The 21,995-nt window shown below is 37.4% G+C and overlaps 1 protein-coding gene across 3 annotated transcripts in view; it reads right to left on the reverse strand.

Annotated features, from left to right (window-relative positions):
- The window catches only part of LOC117400457 (vacuolar protein sorting-associated protein 41 homolog), a 63,809-nt gene that overhangs the window by 23,276 nt on the left and 18,538 nt on the right, over positions 1–21,995 (reverse strand). For all 3 annotated transcript variants that reach the window (XM_059023062.1, XM_034000470.3, XM_034000469.3), the window contains exons 4-7: positions 16,234–16,311; positions 11,703–11,777; positions 6,299–6,361; positions 4,184–4,249 (exon numbers count right to left, since the gene is read on the reverse strand). In XM_059023062.1, coding sequence (XP_058879045.1) covers positions 4,184–4,249; positions 6,299–6,361; positions 11,703–11,777; positions 16,234–16,311 — 282 coding nt within the window. The remainder of the gene's footprint in view (positions 1–4,183; positions 4,250–6,298; positions 6,362–11,702; positions 11,778–16,233; positions 16,312–21,995) is intronic.

The following is a 21,995-nucleotide window of genomic DNA, read 5'->3' on the forward strand; positions in this document are numbered from 1 at the left end:
AACAACGTAATAGCAGGAAGGGGCAGTTACATTATAGAGACAAATATACAAAAATATTGCTATATATGGGTATATTTATTTACATATTTAAGTAGTGATGAATACTGTGATATCTAATGACTTTATCTAGAGCAATATTTATTTCAATTGTTCCATAACTATTTTAGTTTTGGATGTTGCAGCTAATTTATTTCTGGCAGTTTATTGTTTACCAAGCGTCTGGTCAGCTCCCCGGAGCCTGTCCACTGAAAACACTAGCCGACTCTTCTCATCTCATTGAGATTGGCCCCGTATCCTTGGAGATTTGCCATCTGTTTTTCTGTCTCTCTTCTCCTAAAACCTGCTTTCTCCCCAGGGTCTCAACCATCTGCCACATGCTGGGATCGATACATTAAGCCTCCATAGCAGCAGCAAATTAGAAGTATATGCTACTGACATATCAGGCTCTCTGTCATTGTTAAACCAGCTGCACATTTTCACACTTCTGTGTAAAGTATACATTAAACAAAAGTATATTGAAAACAAAATCGAAACATTTTATATTCACCGGAACGAATGTATTGTATAGGCTATCTAAATAAGGCAGGCTGGTTCTGAGAGGAAATTATAGGGGCACCTACAGTATATATGTTTCTGTGGCTCCAATATTTATTCAAAATCTATGGATTTTTATATTATAGGTTCAACTGTGTAAAAACATAAAGGTGCTGTCTTTTGTCAAACTGCTGCTACAGCAACTAATCTCTGCCTCACTGTGTGAGGTCAATCGTATGTTACAACCCGCCACATCAGCTTTATCCATTGAGCTCCCAACAAGCAGACCAAACCCATTTGTATCAAATAATTCCTGTGCCGTTTATGTAGCCATATTTGCTATTCTTAATACTGACACACAAATTGTAAATAAAACTTCAGAATAGGAATATTAAATTAGATATGATCCTATCACCTGTGTGTTATTATTTTGAATAATATTAATTATACATATTTTTATACACTTGACAGTCATTTTAATAATCTGTATAATTCAGTATTCTGAAAATGAATATTCAAAATAAGTATCCTTTTCAATCTGTTTCTCACCACTATTCCACGTTTACATGCAGACAGAAATATCCAAATTGCCACACACCTTGGGCATGTGCAATGACACAATTACAAAGTTTTTACAAAGCAAGCCTAGTTTAACAGGAGTAATTTGATGTTTTAATTATAACAAGTACACACACAGACCACCTACTGCTTAACAGTATCTGAGGCACAGCGCCAGGCAGGCTTCAATCCAACGCTCTCGATATAGCATTATTCCTAACAGTTAGAAGGAAATTTAAAAAGGTTATCCACTCTGTAAATGCACTGCATTTCTGTTTTGTATTGCAACATCAACCTGTCAGCTGCGGGCAACACAGGCTGTTTATTTGTAATGAATTAACATTTAAACCCAATATAAGCATTTCCTTAAAACTGCAGGCTGCTTTTAAATTAAAATCTGCAGGGACACAAAAATGCTGTGCGCCCCAGAAGTACTATTATTTGCGTGGTCTCTAACCACAGGTTTTCTAAATCCCTGACTACAATAGTTTACTAATTCCATATCTAACACATCTTAACCTGAATACTCCTCTTCAGACTACTGCTTACCTTATTCTGAAGGTTCTGTTCACTTATTCTGAATGTTCTGTTCACTCATTCTGAAGGTTCTGTTCACTTATTCTGAATATTGACTATTCTGAATAACAAAGGGTTGTTAACTTGCACGTAAATCCACTTTCTCATGATATATTTCTGTATGTCATGTTAGATCCGATTATTATTATTGTCGTGTTTACACCATCATGATTGTCAGCCTTCTCTTTCTTAATCAATGCTTTATTTTGGCACACACCAAATTGTGAAGAAGTTGATGCACTGTAATGTGCCTTTGCATTTGTATGCAAAATTTGGTGCTCTCGACACCTACTGATTTCAATTCCCTATCAATGCCAACAGTAAAGTTAAGTCAACAGGTGTCACTAAGATGAGTTAGTGCTGTGACTATTGATTATCAGCAGTTACAGAAACTCGTTAGATCATGATCCCCTTGACCTACAATCACAGTAAGAGGGACATGCATACAGTACGCAGGTATGTATATACACACACATTCATACAGACAGACGAATGGTACTGTAATTGCACTATGATTGTAAAACCTAAAATACTTTCTAAAAATGTCCTTAGCAAGATTCATCCCAATTAGATAAGCAGTTCTCACTCTCTACTGTATGTAAAGTATGTGTCAAGTACATACGGTATGTAGAGGCTTCCCTACATAAAACCAGCCAATGTACTTAACAAATTATTTTTTCAGCTTGAAAATAGTGAAATATGTATTTCCTGGAAACATGTATTGATTCTTTGTAAATGCAACAGGCAATGCTAAAGGATACTATCAGCAAGCATTTTGTCAGGATTTTATGCCTGCCTCTTCCACTGCAATTCTTTAGATGTCATTGTGAGATCAAATATGCAAGTAATTGTGTTGCCAATATGCAGAGGCCACTGCAGGCATCCTTGATGACTTCCCGTTTCAGATAGAAAGGGGAGAACATCAGCTTGTCGGTAATAAGAAAAATCTGGAGGAAAGCCAATGTTTGAAAATGAACTTGAGATATTTCCACTCTGTCAAATCAAACATTTTCTCAGAATCCACAGAATTCATAAAACTGAGGATAGAGACAGACAAATGGAGAATAACTTGGGGTACGCTAGTCTTTTTGTAGATTACTATACCAAAAAAGGAAACCAGTATCTACACATTTTTAATAGATCTTGAGTGGCAACATTCATGCCATGTGATTTTTTTCAAGATCAGACTGGAGAACAAGGGATTAGCAAAAAATTGTTAATAATACAGTATAATGAAGACCTATTCTCAAAATCTCTACAGGAAGATCTGAATACAAAATGTTTACCAGTACATCAGGTGTTCACCTGGAGGCAAGTGACATCTTAGAAAGAGATAAAACAGTTTGGAGCAATCTTTGAGATGGAAATTCACAGTTATTACAGCTATACTGAATTATATATTGTAATATTTAACAATTACATATTGGACCATATTGCTGGATAGATTTTTGCAAAGTGCATATCTTCTTTAGAAACTGCAGATGTTAAGAACACAACCCATATGGACATTAACTACATTTTTGTATAAGAAGTAACAACACAGGAAGGAATTACAGAAACATTGTTATTACTCTGCGTCTCTATGTGTGAGACCAGGTCACAAAGCATTGTGGAAATAATATTGAACTAACAAGAGTGATTTCTGCACAATATTGAATCGTCTACATCAAGATATACCTCCCTTTGAAGTTTATTGATTTTTATCAGTCTACTCCTCATGCTTTCTGGGATATTATTAAATATAAAAAGGCAGAGGGAGGAAAACAAATCAGTAATAATTGAGTGAAATAACGTTTATTGTTATCCTTTAATAAGGATCCAATGTGTATTAAAAGAAAGAGTAAGCTTAAACAAGTCTCTAGGAAGAGATCTCAGCTATTGCTTTGGGACTGTAAGCTCACAATACCAAATTTGAAGCCGAATCCCAATGGCAACAACACTGCAAATGCAGCTCAATTACTACAACAAGCCATTGCAGCATGGTAGTGTTCTACATTTGTAAGTCTTTTGATATCTATTATATAACCGCCATACTTCCCACATTACAATGTACTTTCTTGGACACTAATAAGTATGTACCCTAATGCCACCTACTGGACATTTTTAAACCATCTGTGAAATGGTTGTATCAGAATTGAAGGACAGTACCTACTATACTGGCAGTAACCTATATGCACTAACCAAAAACTGGTTGATCCGTCCACTACCCAGATTAAAGCAGGTTAGTTTGGCACAGTACAAACAGCAGGAGTCAAGGTGCTCTGAAAGGGCAACACTGCCGGACGCCTGCATTGTAATACACTTGACCTTCACTACAATCCATGCCCGACTTGAGCAGTATCCTCCTGCCAGCCCTCAAGAGCAGTTCCAATCAGCATTGAGCTAAAAGAAGCACAGGTGGCTCTTGCAGTGAAGCACATTGCTTGGGTTGCATCCCTTTGAAATCAGCAAGGTTTTGAGAGTAAGGAATAACTTAACTTCATAGACAGACTGTTCAATTTTCCTTGACATTCACCTTACTGCCTCCTGTGACAAACTGCTTGCTGCTTGATCTTCCAAACTGCGGGTGGAGCGCAACTATCTGAAAAGATAATTAAACAATAACAGCATTTAAATAAAGGCATTGTAAAAGTGTGTTCAATGCTCAACCCAGTCTGTAAGCAATTATGATAATAGGCACACTTTTTAAAGGAAATACAAGTTATCAAAATAATTTTAGGATTAAGAATTACCATCACTTCCTAGTGTATTTGATTTTTTAACATTATTTTTCTGCATCAATAAATGAAAAAAATAAATGCTGAACATACTTTTTTGTCACCAGCATATTTTTGATAATAGAAATGCAATAAAAACTGAATTGGCATACAAATTCATTCACAATTGTTTTTTTGGCTAATTATCAAGCAGCCTTTTGTGAAAACTATTCTCTTTCAGCCAAGAGGGAAGGTGAGTTGCTAATGAAGTAAAAATACATGTGTGTGTGTGTGTGACGGGGGGTTGTGGTACAGTCAAACTGGGGAGACACTGTAAAGGAATGAGAGAGAAGTTTTGAGAATCTGCTCTTAATCCGATCGATAATGTTAACTGAATAATGCTGGAACAAAGAAAGCCTGAGGCCGAATGCAGTTTGTGTGCTGTGTCAGCACGGTGGACAAGCAGCAGAAAAGTAGGATTCTATTTTTATGTTTTAACCGGATTTAAGTTTATTTTATTACCCTTCCCTCTCGAGTATTTTTGTCTCTGAACTCATTTCAACTTTTCAGGGCTGTTTTCTTTCATTTCACGTCCCTCGTTATAACTCTCATCTGTAATAATGTGTCGTCCCCGTCCCCCCCAGCACTACTGCTAAACAACTTATTTTAATTTCCCTGTACAAGCCACCCTTTAAACACACCTTCCACCCTTCTTGGCCATATTACCCTCTTCTATCCTTTCATAAGGACGGTTGAAGTTCCAGCCACACACCAGTATTATCAAAGGGAAGCTGATTTACTGTATCTTATTTAGCATGTTTTACAAGAGGTCATGCATGCCCATGGATTAAAAAGGCTATTGATTGCCTTTCCTTTTATTACCTTTTTTTTCTTTTGTGATTAAGAGCTCATGAAAGGTGAGAGATTGGCGGGCCGGGAGACTGAAGGGCTCAGTTTATCATAAAGTAGATGAGGCGCAAGCAGTCAGTAATGAGAGCTTCTCTCAATGGGTCTGAAATCTGGAAGGCCTGCCTCAGATATTTTGATCTGGTGGCGCTCTCTATGAGACTTGGCTCCCAAGACAGTAGATGTTAGGACTGCCGTAATAATTGAAAGAACTGTGTCCAATGGAATAGCTGGTAACTGGCTGAAGCATTTTTTTCCCCGAATATAATTTTATGTACATTTATCAGTGCTTAATCTACAACTATAAACACTTGGGGCTGTATGCTGTATGAGCTACTATCCTTAATAGAGTTGATGGTTTCTTTCAGTATTACTACATACTGCATGCATCAGTGCTGAATGAACAAATTATCACATTTGTTGAATAGTCTGTTAATATTACTGCTGATTGGTTTTTCCAGCAAATGAAAGTGCGGACAAGCCGACTGATTGCCATTATTTGGGCTAATTTACTGTTCCGGTTGACGCACTTTAAAGGAGCAGGACTGCGTCCTAATTTTTGATGAATTTGTCCTGGATAAAAGCACAATGGTTGGTCAGGGATCCACAGCTAGCCAATCTCCAACTGCCATGCCCTGTGAACAAGCACCCAGCCAGCCAATCTCCAACTGCCATGCCCTGTGAACAAGCACACAGCCAGCCAATCTCCAGCTGCCATGCCCTGTGAACAAGCACACAGCCAGCCAATCTCCAACTGCCATGCCCTGTGAACAAGCACACAGCCAGCCAATCTCCAGCTGCCATGCCCTGTGAACAAGCACACAGCCAGCCAATCTCCAACTGCCATGCCCTGTGAACAAGCACACAGCCAGCAGCATCTCTGCACGGCGTCTGGCTTTCTTTTAGATTTTCAAAAAAAAGATTTACAAACGCTAAAAGAAAAACAAAGACGACGCTGTTGGGAAACTGGTGACCACCCTAATAAAATAAAATAAAAATAAGAACAAGAGGAGAAGGTGTCTACTTACTTTAATGGGGCAGTCAAAATTTTCATGAAAGCCTTCTCTGGTGTACAACCCAAATACCTGAACCTGTCAAAGGAAAGAGAGACAGAGAGAAACCCTTGAGGTTGGTTGGGTTGTGCGGAATGGTATTTCACATTATTAAAACAGCTTGAAACAGAGCACCTCAGAACACATGCATTCACATTCCACTATTAAAACAGCTTGAAACAGAGCACCTCAGAACACAGGCATTCACATTCCACTATTAAAACAGCTTGAAACAGAGCACCTCACAACACATGCATTCACATTCCACTATTAAAACAGCTTGAAACAGAGCACCTCACAACACATGCATTCACATTCCACTATAAAACAGCTTGAAACAGAGCACCTCACAACACATGCATTCACATTCCACTATTAAAACAGCTTGAAACAGAGCACCTCACAACACATGCATTCACATTCTACCACTTTTAATTAGCAGATCCCACACTTAGCATTTGTATGTTATCTAGCACCAGATCAATCACATTGGACATAAGGAGTGCTATTCTGTTTCACAAAGTGTTCTGCACTTTCTGCATTTTCTAAATCTCAAAGCCAGGAAAGTACTCTACGAACACTTACTGATTACACTAAACACAGTGTATTGTGTATATTGATGCATTCAGCTCCTATCAATATCAATAACATAATATATGTAATCTGAAATACCAGACAAGTGCTAGTGTATATTTAGCAGTAAAACCCTATCCAATAACACAGGAATTCATACAATAATAATAATAATAATAATAATAATAATAATAATAATAATAATAATAATAATAATAATAATAATAATAATAATAACATAATGTAATGTAAATATATTTACTGCATTTAGAGTACAAATTTAGAAAAAAATGCACCCTATAAAGTTACCAAACCAGAAAAAAAAGAACTCTGACATTTAAATTCAGTTGTAACTGTAAAAAACTGAGCAACTTGCGTTGTGGCCTTAAAAACTGAACTGGCCCTGTGTCTTTAACATATTCAGAGACAGTCTGCAAAACAGTAAACAAAGTAAGCAGTTCAGATTAGGATGCACACGCAACCCAAGCTGCCAAATAGTGATCTCTACCTAAAGTCTGCTGCTTAAGATTTGGGAAGCAAGTCAGAATCAGGGGATACAGATACAGGTACATCACTCCAAAATGCCTCAACACTGACCCAAGGGAAATGTTACATATAGTGATCAACAGTTTGTTTTTCTGTTATGTTGTTATTCTATAGGTGGAATGTAATAAACAAGATCCCCTTCTTTTTGTTCATTGTACAACCACCCCTTTTCCACATTTATTTTATTTGAAGTGTAATTCAAGTTAAATTTGAAAGATTTCCCTTGCTTGTTTGATCTACAAGTATACCTCAGTAATGTTATTACTTTATGAAAATGTGTCATTTGCCACTTTGTTTACTGAAAAGAAACGGCCACGGCAGGGATTAAAAAATAGCACAATGTCTACTGTATGTACTATTTTTTTACCTGAAACACACATAAGAAAAAAATGTTAAACTCATAACTACTGCATGGCACGCTTTGCTTTGTAGGTAAGGCCTTCACAAGCTATTTTTACTTCAGGGATGTTTTCTTTGACTTCAGCAGTGTACATAATGACTTTGATTATGTTTTGGAAATGAACAAATGTTGAAATACTTCTCTGAATTTTGAACGGACTGACGCACATGAAAATACCATGTGAACCCCAGCACCATCAAATTACAATCGCTTCAAAAGGTCTGCTGAAATAAATGTACAGGCCCAGGAGGTGCTGTAGATTTTTATTATTATTATTATTATTATTATTATTATTATTATTATTATTATTATTATTATTTATTTATTTATTTCTTAGCAGATGCCCTTACCCAGGGCGACTTACAATTGTTACAAGATATCACATTTTTACATACAATTACCCATGTATACAGTTGGGTTTTTACTGGAGCAATCTAGGTAAAGTACCTTGCTCAAGGGTACAGTGTCCCTCACTGGGGTGTCCCTCACTGGGGATTGAACCCACAACCCTCCGGTCAAGAGTCTAGAGCCCTAACCACTACTCCACACTGCTGCCCCAGTCTTAGTGTTTTTAGCCAGTCTTAGTGTAGGTGTTTTTTTGGCAGCGACCTACCTCACACGTTCCTAATACTGACTGAAACACCCTGCTACTCATGCACCTGTGAAATTATTTATCAGGAGACCTTTTGATACGATCTTAGGTGACTTAACCTTACAAGAGAGGCTTGATGTTCCCCAATGTCTGTCACAAAGCACACCTAGAAAGTGTTTTTGTGAAATATTCTTTGTGAAGAGGTGTTTTAAAAGAGAGAGTGTTTTAAAATCAAAAACATTTGCATTTCTTCACAATCAAGGCAGTTGTTTGGTAGTGGGCTCAGAATGATGACCGGTACTGTACAACATTCCCCTATGGCTGTCATCTTTAAATCTGTGGTAACATTTGCTTTCTCTTCTGGGGTATAAATAGGGCCACAGAAAATTCACGATTTCATGGAATCATGAATTTGACTGCCTACCATGAAAAACTTGTGTTTTTTTTTTTTTTTTTTACATTACTCTTCACCAGCTTTTATCATGTAGAAACCATAGACAACTACACAGAAATGTCTGCAACAATAATAAAACTACTACTAATAATAGATCTTATATTTGTCACGGTGTCAGTCTTGGATGTCACATCTTTGCCATTAGATGCAATCCCTGATTTCACAAGCTGTAGAGATGAAATTGAATCTTACAAGCACCATGCCGCTGAAAGTGACAAAAATGTCAATATTGTTGATTTCTGGGTGAGGTCTGAAATCAGATTCCCAAACATGGCAAAAATTGCACGCTGCTTTTTGTCAATTCCACCAAACTCTGTGGATGCAGAACGAGCAGTTTCCGCATATGGACAGGTTTTTACACCACAAAGACAAACCATGAGTGTTGAAACTGCAACAAGATGCACAATGCTGGCCTTTAACAAATAACTAGTTTTCTGCTCACGGGCCAGATAATTATTGTGGGTGTGTGTGGGGGTGTGTGGGGGTGTTTGTGTGTGTGTTTGTGTGGGTGTGTGTGTGTGTGTGGTTGTGTGCGTGTGTGCGTGGGTGTGTGCGTGCGTGCAACACGCTAGATGGATAAAAAGTTGCATACGATTTATTCTTGTTTTTCCTGTTCTTGTTCTTCAGATTATTTTATATAGGTTGATTCGCTCAAGTAGCACAATGTTATGTGGTTTTAAAACGTCATATATAATTTAGTGTGTGTAAAGAAACACAAAGTTTCGGTTTTGTCACTTGCACTTAACCCTGTTTTTAACATTTTGTTTTTCAAAGTCAGCATAACGCTATACATACCAGTCTGTTTAATTACTGTATGAACATAGCCAAGTGTTAAACCTTTACAAAACTCGACAATGTTGCCGAATTTGTCATTCAAACTTGTTTAGTTTTAATCAGTTTTGTCTGCTTGTTACTTTTTTCAGCCAACACATTTAATGACCCTTGTTTGTTACATTTTAAAAGATTGTTTTAAATGTTACAATGTAAATGTTGACTCAGTAGATACCATTAAATGTTAAAATGTTTCAACCTTGGTGATTTTCTTTGATGCGTTATTAATTTTAGGCAACTTACAATAGAAACTTTTTTTTTCTACTTTTTTTTTTTAAATAAAATGGCACTTCCGTGACAATCCGTGAAATGTATTTTTTTTTTATTATTATTATTGTCATTCGTGAATTTCTTGAAAAAGTACTGTGAATTTTCCATGGAACCTACATATAAAGGCTTCACATTTCAAATGAAGCGCACTCCACCAAAAAAAAAAGAACAGAAGAATTGAAAAACAGGAATAACAGCCTTTTAAATACAGAATCCTACACACATGCATTTCCCACTCATTGTGCTTAGAGTGAATCTGAAATTGAAAGAGTTCAGTTTCAGTCAACGAGTAGTGTACCAAGGTGTTGAACGTTCAATGTGTCTATCTCCCTATTTATTTTAACATGTGTATCTATTATTCTTCTTGATCTACCAGGATACAGCTGCAGAGGCTGGAATCTGTGTATCAGGTCAGGAAATTAATGACTTTTACATTTCAATTGCCAGGGTTAGCTCAAGGATGCAGGATTACCAACAATACCAAAGTATACAGGACCTCAACAATAAAATACACATTTTTATATACAGTAACAATATGAACTGTTAAATTCAGATTTTGCTAATAACTAATCTAAAAATCTATATTTGATGAATCTCTTTAGTTTATTTAAAAAAAAAAAAAAAAACACACACACATGCTCAGAATTCCACTGCTGCTCAAAATTTGTCAAGTTGGGTCTCAAAGGATCCCAGTGATTGCTACAACAGTATGGTCTTGGTTTTAAATAAAGTAACACAGGCGCTATCATTACATACTTTCACAACCTTTACAGGCAAAAGCATGTTTGTGTGCACCATCTTGAAGTACCAGCTGTAACACCCAGACATTAGACAACATTAAGCAACCAAATCCTTACTGACAAACACTGTCTTCTAAAGAAGACATATACAGATCTTTGTCATAGTTCATTTCAGTCTGGGTTTTCTTCCACACTCTGCTGGTAATTTTATACGCAAAAGGAGTCATGTAAAAGACAAATTCTCCTCTTTTAAAATGTTAGTCATTCATCCTGTGTGTGTGGATGTTGCAAAGAAAAAGTATTTTCCTTAAATCGCTGGCTATCTCTCTAGAAGAGAAACGAGTCATAAACACTAGCTAGCCAAGAAGAGTTTTATTTGTTTCAATTGGGAATTTCAATGAAAACAGTATTAGGTATCAGGTAGTATCTTCAAAGCAACAGTTGAGTAAAAGCCTCAGTATTCAATAAATATGTATTCATTTTCAAGAGATAACCAATTTGGAGCTTTGTTGTTTATTTTTGTTTATTTAGAACCATCATGTTTCTTATTGATCTCTAATTGTATTGTTAGGTTGGTGCACTTGACAGGCTGCTGTCAAATATACTACTTAACATAAACAGCTGCCACATGAAAAGGTACATTCTAAAATGTAATATCTAATAAAACGCCCAAATGTAACGGTACCCAGTTTATTTTTCAGAGAATTCTTACTTATAATACAGTAGACCAACAATTTGAAGGAACTACTGTACTAGATCAAATGTTGAAATAAAAATGTTATCTTTTATTCAACCATTGGAGGGCATCAGAGAGCTATCTGCAGCATTAATGAAGCAGACAGTACACACAACTGCTACCTGGGTTGAGGGAAGTAAAATGTCTTGTGTTGTTGTTAAAACATTGCTGTTCAAAAGTAAATGGTAATCTTCTTAATGTGTTGAAAAATACAGTGTATTATAAAGAAACAATTTACCTTGCCATCTTCTGAGCAAATTCCCACATGCTCCCCGCTATCATCCAAGCTGATCTGATTTATTTTCACCGGGCTCTGGAAAGGCAAAACATAAACTAATCAGGATTGAAAAATGTGACACATAAGACTGAGACAAAAGCTGCGTTTAATAATCCATTTAGTGTCTAAAAGCACGGAGGGCTGGGGAGAAGACAAGCACACGCACACACACACGCACACGCACAAATATACAAACTGCCCTTTCATCTGTGGGGCCTGGGTTTTTAATAATCTACCCCCAAACTCAAAACGTCAAAAAATAAATTTGACAGTCGCACAAGTTCATATGTGAAATGAGGCCTGGCTCGTTCTTAGCCCTTGCACTATGTGTGATGAAGCAATATGGCAATTCATTTGGAGTGTAACTTTTGGTAATATTGAGAAATCCCTATCAGGCAGTTTTCAGATGTTACAGAACGTAAACCACTCATAGTCTTTTACAGTGGCACCCCTATTTGTTTCAATACCTTTTCCTTGTACCATGTAATAAATATTGATTTTCATTCAATATTGTGACACTGTGGTGAAAACGTTAACGTTCTTGGTCAATCTCTAGTTCTGAAGATGCTGGTGAAAAGAAGGCTGCAATGAGCAGTTGAAACATTTACATTGTTGCTCTTTCTTTCTTTCAAACATTTTACTGTCAACTGTAATTTATCATACAGTGTAACCCCAAAAAAAAAAAAACTATCATTTTGTGGTAAAAAAAATATGTACTGACTTTTTTTTCAGTGGATGGTAGGCCTTTATTCAAAAGTGAAGCAGTACAATACTGAACAAATGTAGCAAGTAAATTCCAGGTTAGGTGTCATGCCAGTCACCATGCCAAGAATTGCAGTCTCAGGGGGTGGTTTCATGCCCTGTCGACACTACATAACCAAATCTTGAGAACCGTACTCAAAAACGTTTTCACTAAGCCAGCTCAAGCACCCACACTGAAGTACCGTTTCATATTTAGTCAGGCTTAATGCGTACAAACACTATAAAAATAGTTTGGTTACAGTTCCTAGCAGCACAAAAGTGTTACAAGAAAACAGGTTAAAATAAAAGTAAATATCAAATGTCAGGAACCTTAGTAAAATTGAATTGAACAGTCCTGTCCTTAAGGAAACCTCTGAGTAGTTGTCATTAGTTTTGTAACATTTACACTCGAATATGTCTTTCAGATTTCTACACTGGGTTAACATTCTTTGATAAACAATGGGGAGCTGTTTCTACTGAATAATACAGCAGAGTGAAGAACAAGAAGGTTAAATGACCTGCCTAGTTTATAAAATAAGTCACTGACTAAGCTGGGCATGGAAGCTAGGATCACCTCTCCTTCTCCCCTTTTGGTCAACACACTCCATCACACTGCATCACATTCATTTATTTAAATAAGTGAGAAAATGGATGAATGAATGAATGAATGAATGAATGAAATGTTTAACCAGGAAAAAACCTACTGAGACGCATCACCTCGCTTCCATGGGTGCCCTTGTGACGGCAGCCACTGATCAATCACACACTTACAATTCCACAGGTCCAGGGAACGACCCTCAAAATGTAAAACAAATTAACACAACTGAAGAACTTCCTTATACGACACAACCGGTTTCTGCTTCCAGAAAAAAAAAAACAACAACCACCTCTGAACAATGAACAGGGGTCCCGTTAATCAATTATCTATCTGTCCATGGAAGAAAAACTAAAACACTTACTGTGATCATGTCAGCCCTTCAATTACGGGAAAAAGAAATCACACCTATATGGGAAGTTCCCATTAATTGTGTTCATTGTGGCAAAGTTGTCTCCCAGGACACCTAATGTCAAGTCACCTTTTACTCACAGTCCCCTAACAGGAAAAATAAGAAATCAATCAGCTAATGTATAATTTGTAAAGCCTCTCCGCCTAACAAATGGATAATTGATTATTTTTATGAAATGCTGCCTCCCTATGGAAATGAAATGAAGCAGAGGGGCGAGTTTAAAAAAAAAGGTCACATGGCCTTACACCATCACAGGCAGGACACAGAATCTGAAACAGTGAAAGGTGAGAGTCTTTTAATAACCGGTACAAAACCTTTTAAAACTCTGCTGTAGCCACAGAGTGTGAGCAGGCTGCCCAGCATTAAAAGCGTAAAAAGCTGACAGTGTCAGCTGACAAGGTCGTTTGAGGTCACTTTAGTTCAAATATCTGCCAAACCGCAATTTCAATCAGTGCTTTGTTTCTCTACATTATAAGTCTGAGCTATTACAGATATGTCATATGCTATTACTCTGAAGAATAGCAAACTGCACAACCGTTCAAAGAATGAAAAAGCTTGATTCTTCAAAGAAATGTGTCGTACTGAAAAGTTTTAGATATTATAGAATGATTATAAACACTCACAACATCAAGATGTTACTGGGACTTCATTTTAATACAAAGCTGTCTTTTTACTGAATGTTTCAGGGTAGACTGGTAATTCTATATTTAATTGGATTTATTAGATTAGATTACATTACGATTAATCGATTCACAGATCGTTCACGTGCTCTTATTATACAGTGTAAGTATTTACAAAAAGAGCACAGCTGTGTATAAGAATGTGAAGCAGTACAAAAAGTTGAGTACAATTTCATATCATATGGAACTTAATGCAACACTTCCAGTCAACTTGAAGGAACCATGTTAACATTCATGGGGAAAGCAGAGATTGGTACTCAAATGCAAAACAATGCATGAAGCTTCTGGGATTTTGAGTTCCTTAAAGGATACATGGAAAATATTCAGAATTATAGTTTAAAACATTCTGAAGAAATACATATTTTTCATTGCCTGAAAAAAATAAAAATAAACATCAAAATTGTTTCCTACAAGAAATAAAATTCCCAGAAGCAAATTACGTGTGTCAGCCGCATTCCTTCATAGGGAAGTGCAGCATGGAACAGATGGCAAAATGTTTTTTTGCTTGCAAATGCTTTGCAAAAAAAACCAAAAAAATATTAAAAGCCAAATACATGTCTACATAGTTTGTGCACATAGGAAAATGAGAGTTCTATGAAGTGACGACAATACATACTGGATAAGATTTACTTGGATTATTTTGTTAGCGCTGGGTACTTTAAGATATGCAATTAATTGATCTAATTATTATGATCATATATTCAATTCCACTTGAGTGGTATCGCTGTTAAATGTTATCGCTGTTGCTGTGGAGGATGAGGCTGTTTTGAATAGAAATTGACACTTGAGTTTGGGTGACAATGTAGTAATCATACAATAAATAAAACCAAGATAATCTCAGGGACATTGCAGAACTGCATCAGGCCCTATGCTGGACTATGAGAAATATGGGGAGGTAAACAGATCTTTGATCATTTTGATATTATGCAATGAAACAATCTATATTTAATACACAATTACATGTATTGTGTTTAAGTATTCTATTAATAACGATTACTATATAGACCATAAGTATAATATAGTATAAATCATTTTATGATGCAGGAATGGGAAGTTTGAAAGTAAAATCAAGTTGGCCATTGCTCAATTAAGAATGTCATTGTGGTATTTTGGCTGCATCCATTATTCAGTCAACATTATTCCAATACTGTCCTAAAGAAGCGTTTAATTAGCAGAACTGAATTGCTAACCTGCTTGCATGTATATTGATTGGAAATAAAAATCAAGGATACAACCTGTGTACAATGAGCCAGTCCCACAGCAGTGTATATGTATTGTATCAGATGGTTTCTGTGATGTTTTAATTGTTTTCTTCCCACTGTAATGTCCAGGAGAGGTATATTTGTTTTATATAAGTAAGCTGATCATCAGGTTCACAGGTGTTACATGCAACATGTACCAGTATTAAAAAAAGACTTGCCTGGTTTTACGGACCCCGATGAGCACTAACCTTGAACTACCTTTCCTAAAGTAACATCTGGTAGTCCTAATAGGACTAATCTTGGACTGTGAAACCACTCGCTGAGTATGAAGTAAAATGATAAAACTACAGAAGTAGTAAACGGTCACAAATGAGTAACTTGGAAGGATGGAAGGATTTGTAAGGATGCAATAAGGTTCCTTTTGAAGTTATATATTTGTTTATACCATCATTTAGGAACCTATACAGCTTCCAGTAACCAAGTAATTATTATAACACAAAATACACTGACATAGCGTCAATCTATTCAAGCGTGGAATTTTTTTTTTTTTTTTTTTTTTTTTTTTCTCCCAATCAACACATGCCATCAAAAACACTGTTTTATTTGTCAACAGATACCGTAGATGCTTTTGGTAGTTTCACTAAATAGTCATTTAAAATGAATGTTATTTTTTAAAACTGTATGTCCCCATTGACAGCACAGTACACTCACCTTGTCCTTAGGCATACTGTGTATCTTTTTACAGTGGTCCAAGTAGTACACACGCTAAGAGGCAATCTATGCAAGGTTGTTATGGTAAAGTTTTCTTTTCTCATTCACACACCAGGCACACTGACTTCACAGCTCAGTAAAGAATACTCACAATGTCAAACTTCTGGGTTACATTCCCCTGTATGTCCAATAGAAACACCTTGCCAAAATGTGTGCCCAGAGCCAAAAACTGAAACAAAGAAATCAGAGATTTAAAATAGCATTTTATATTACAACATTAATGCATGAAGTACTTGTTGCACTGCAGGTAATTCTATACATCATACCCCATGCTCTTCCATTCGCTCTGTCTCATGCATTGTTTTGAATGAAGCACTTAAACCAATTTGTTTTTAACAAAATGTAAACAATAAAATATCTTGTAACAGTTATCATGGTTTTTGTTATTTGTTAGTTTTTAAAAGTCACTAACTGTAACTGGATAATAGTGCCACAATTAAAATGCCTTTTGATACATTAAGGTGACATGTTCAGTACTAGATGTCTCCCTTAGTCTCCCATCTTTGTAATGGTCAGTGTTGTCATGGCTCGACAAAGCCTTCTGAAACATTCTTCCTGTTTAATTAAGGGGAGAGATGTGCGGAAGAATATGCATTTTTGTTTCCACTAATGAAACCCAACTTTAGTTGACTTGACTAGATTTTAACTGGACAGTACACAAATTAATCCTGAGGGTTTATTTTGAAAAATAACTGATGTCAGCTTATGCTGTTGAACTATAAGTCATTAATTTATTCTGGATACAAGTGTTGCTCCTATCACAAACGAATAATTATCTAAAGTCTGTACATTATATAAAGCAGGAGGCCGGTGTCCTCCTGGCTTTTGTTCCAACTGCCCCCTAAATTACTTAATTGGACCAATCAAGCACTTATTAGAAGTTGTACAGTTGGAACAAAAACCAGGAGGGACACCGGCCCTCCAGGACCAGGATTGGGCACCTCTGATATAAAGTATATACCGGACCTTAAATTATTAGTATATTAGTAGCAAAACTAGAAAAAAAAATAGAAATGGGTGTTTGTGTATAAAAAACAAAAGCATTCTCTGTGGAATACCCTTTTATTTCTCCATCCGATTGCCTTGATGAAATACACAGCATTATAATAAACTCCCTGGCATCTCTTTGTAATGTAGAAAAAGAGTTTAGAAAGACTGGGCAAAACATCTGTGTGAACGGGACAGAATGAATCCAAACTGTAAATCTACCTCCCAACCTAATGGGGCACTGAATAAGGTTGGTGGTACCCCTTCACAGGGATTGGCCGACTCGATGGTAGGACGGGAACCAGACGTCGGCCATCTTGGTGAAAGGGCGTAGCTGTAAGACTGCTGAACAGCTCTATTGTGATCAGCTGTGTTGCTCGTGGCAATTGGATAGAGCGTGACAGCGTGCTCATCACAGGGATTGAGTTTGGCAGTACAAAGGGGACGCAGCTACAGGAGTACGGCCTTGTGACAATACGGCTGGTGGATGACGTCACATACTCGGAAGGGACACCCAGACAGGCAGTACTGGAGTTGAAACTGAGACGCAATGGCTGCGCTCAGTGTTTTATTGGATTAAATAAATAAAATATTTAAACAATAATAGCACACGACACTTTAGGCCAAAATAAATACAAACAAACAAAACGGACTAACACTAAACAAACAGTGGACGAACAGACAAACAAACACGTTGAGTCAAAACAAATGAACAAGTATCGTGCTGGTCCTTCCAGCACGAAATAGCAATTGTAATATTTATTTTTTTCTTTTCTTAATTCTCCTCTCCACAACTGTTCTCCACTCACTGAACACACAGCCCCGAGTGAGTGGTTTGTGGTTTGTGCCTATATATATATTATATATATATATATATATATATATATATATATATATATATATATATATATATATATATATATACACACACACACATACACACACACACACATACACAGTTGTGCCGGGATTCAATTACTAATTAATTATTCACTTGAATCCCAGCACATTAACTAATTTGTGCAATCCCCGTGCTCACATACTATTACATACTTTATCTGCATGTGAAGTGATTGTGCAATCCCCGTGCCTAAAATACAACTATATATTTTAAATCACTCTACTTACACAGACCCATTTATATCCCGTGCACCAATACATATACACCAACATTAACACACCACATGCAACATATAACACAAAATACACACAGGGGTGGGGCACACTGCCACAGGCCCCTTACACTGAAATGGTAAAGACGCCGGAGCATTATTGTTGTGTTTTTGTATTTTGTGCAGACGGACACCACGGGAGCTGAAGCTACGGAGCCAGCACTACCACCCGGAGCACCCGCACTACCACCGCACCTCAACCTGATACAGCACCACAGAGCACCTGCACTACCACAGCACCTCAACCTGATACAGCACCACAGAGCACCTGCACCACCACCGCACCTCAACCCGATACAGCACCACAGAGCACCTGCACCACCACCGCACCTCAACCTGATACAGCACCACAGAGCACCTGCACCACCATCGCACCTCAACCTGATACAGCACCACGGAGCACCTGCACCACCACCGCACCTCAACCTGATACAGTACCACAGAGCACCTGCACTACCACCGCACCTCAACCTGATACAGCACCACAGAGCACCTGCACCACCACCGCACCTCAACCTGATACAGCACCACAGAGCACCTGCACCACCACCGCACCTCAACCTGATACAGCACCACAGAGCACCTGCACCACCACCGCACCTCAACCTGATACAGCACCACAGAGCACCTGCACCACCATCGCACCTCAACCTGATACAGCACCACGGAGCACCTGCACCACCACCGCACCTCAACCTGATACAGCACCACAGAGCACCTGCATCATCACCGCACCTCAACCTGATACAGTACCACAGAGCACCTGCACTACCACCGCACCTCAACCTGATACAGCACCACAGAGCACCTGCACCACCATCGCACCTCAACCTGATACAGCACCACGGAGCACCTGTATCATCACCGCACCTCAACCTGATACAGCACCACAGAGCACCTGCACCACCACCGCACCTCAACCTGATACAGCACCACAGAGCACCTGCACCACCACCGCACCTCAACCTGATACCTCACCACAGAGCACCTGCACCACCACCACACCTCAACCTGATACCTCACCACAGAGCACCTGCACCACCACCACACCTCAACCTGATACAGCACCACGGACCAACTGCACCACCACCACACCACGGAGCATGGGAACTGCACCCTGGAACTGGATTAATTGTTTTATCGTTTTTGGGACCTCAAACCCACTGTAAATTCCCCAATACCATTGCTGGTAGAGGGGAGTGGTTTGTTTAATTAAAAACCCAAGACTTTTTGTAAATACGCCCGTTGTTGTGGACACTGGATCATTACCCGCACCACTCACATCCTGACAACCTGCCATAACACTGGCAATACAATCAATATTAATTGCCTACTATCAACCCACTGTCAAAGATTGTGAAATATGTAGTCCCGGCAGTCGGTTGTACAGCTCTTATACATGTCATAATACAGGGCTAACAGGAAGACTATTTAAATCAGTCATATGACTGACTGACAGTTCACTTACCAAAAAAAAAAGTTTAAATAAGCGTGTACTACTGTACATATCACAGGTATTTTCTGTATATGACATTGTGCCTCTTACAACTAGGTATACACACTTCAAGACAAAATGTGACAGACGCACAAACTACTGTTCAGATCAGGCTTGCTCAAGTTTGATGCCTGCAGAAACATGGTATACGTACTTCTGCGCCTATCATGTATATTGATACATTTAGCAGAACTCTGGTGAAAAAGGTTCTTAACTTATATTATAGTGGTAGTGCAAGTTAGCTGTCAGAATGAGGTATGAGGTGCCTTCGTCTGCTGACAACAAATGCAGTCTGTACACACTGGCTGATAGACTGTGGCAGGGAATTAAAAATGTAGCCTGAGAGGCAAGTAGCAAAACAGCTTCTGGAGAAAAAACTGTGACATTACTGGGGAAACCCTATTTATTAAAAACACAGCACTGTGAAATGGTGTTTTATACTATCCAGACTACATAAACATAATAAATGCATTTCAGGCACATTCAAACATGCTCACAGGATTTCAATCTGTCAAGTTGTGCGATGTGACTACTTGCTTGCTTACATTTTTCTTTCTTTAAAAAATAAATAAATAAATAAATAAACATTCAAAACTGAATTTCAAATTTTCTTTATAAATAGATTGATGCTTGATCAATCATTTCAGATGTAGGGTGCCACCTACTGAACCTGTCTGTTTGTGAATGTGTTTTTAAAATATACCGCCCATTTTCTAAAACAGCAATGTGTCAAAAAATGGAAACAGCCTTTGTTTAGTAGACACATCTAAAGATATACAGTACATGTATCTCGAATACACCGAGTTGGCATACTGAATATAGAGATAGACATCTAGACAGACTGACCTGCTGAAATAAAGGTGCCATATGCATTTATAATGAATGCCAGCGAAACTGCAGAATGGAACAAGCTCTGTTAAAAGGCGGTTTCTGATGATAACCGTTTTTCATTGAAAGTAGCATGTGTTGGGCCTCTGTATTCTAAATGCCACCTCTGTTTAGTCTTTAAAACCGGATATTTTTGACTTGCATGAGTGGTAATTGTCAAATCAATCTGTGTCTGTCACACCAAATCCGAGTCCCTACCAGGTATAATTGCAGTGGTGTGCAATTCATATTGCCCGACACCCGACAACAACATTGGTGTGAGGGACGACACGTTTTAACGTTATACTTTGCCCGTTGGACACTTCTTTTTTTCATTCTATTTGCTAGAAAACACTTCTTGAGAGCCACGCAAGTTTCTGAAAACTGAATTGCAGAAATCTAGCACCTACACACAAACATTTTAAAAAGTGTTTACGTCCCACCCCTATCACCTCTGATTGGCTAACTGTGGAACAAGCTGCTCTTCTGTTGCTTACAAAGAAACCCAGAAATGGCTGCCAAGAGAACCCTTGGCAAGGCACAGACTAATCTTTAAAACTTAAGGTATTATTTATGTTTTTTGGAAATTAGAAAAAAAGTGATGCTGCTTTCTTAATATATGAATCTGACATTTAAATGTAGTAATCTAATAAAGTTACAAAACAAAACAAAAAAAATACTAGTCACTAAGGTATTAGCGGATTGAAAAAAAATCGTGTTGTGTAATTTACAAAAAAAGTCTACTTTGTGGTCAAGCGTGTACTTGTTGGGATAGAAGTTTACTGTTTAGAAGCTTTTCAGGACAAACTTTCCCTGCCAAAAAATGTAATCATATTTTTTCTTTCTATTTTAGTGTTGCTAATCTAGTTTACCATTTTCCATATTTTTTAGATTTAAACGCTATATTAAAAAAAAAATATATATCTATATATATATATCTATATATATATATATATATCTATATATATATATATATATATATATATATATATATATATATATATATAGATATATATATATATATAGATATATATATTAACCTAGATTTGAACAGAAGCGATATTAGTTATTTATTGGACATTCACAATCCATCGATTATGAAAAATATGAAGATAGACAAATATGTTTATAATGATATAAATGAAATGCTTATATATGAGATTCTGTATAACATTTTATTATTTTAAAATAAAACACAGACTGTAAATCTCATGGCAGTGTGTTTATGTATTAATTCATTTATGTATTTACTTTTCAGTGAGAGTAGTGCAGGGAAAGAATGTTGCCCTCCACCCCCGCCCCCCCCCCCAAAAAAAGAAAAGCCATCAGGGT

Source organism: Acipenser ruthenus, chromosome 4, assembly GCF_902713425.1.
Source record: "Acipenser ruthenus chromosome 4, fAciRut3.2 maternal haplotype, whole genome shotgun sequence".
Classification (NCBI taxonomy): Eukaryota; Metazoa; Chordata; class Actinopteri; order Acipenseriformes; family Acipenseridae; genus Acipenser; species Acipenser ruthenus.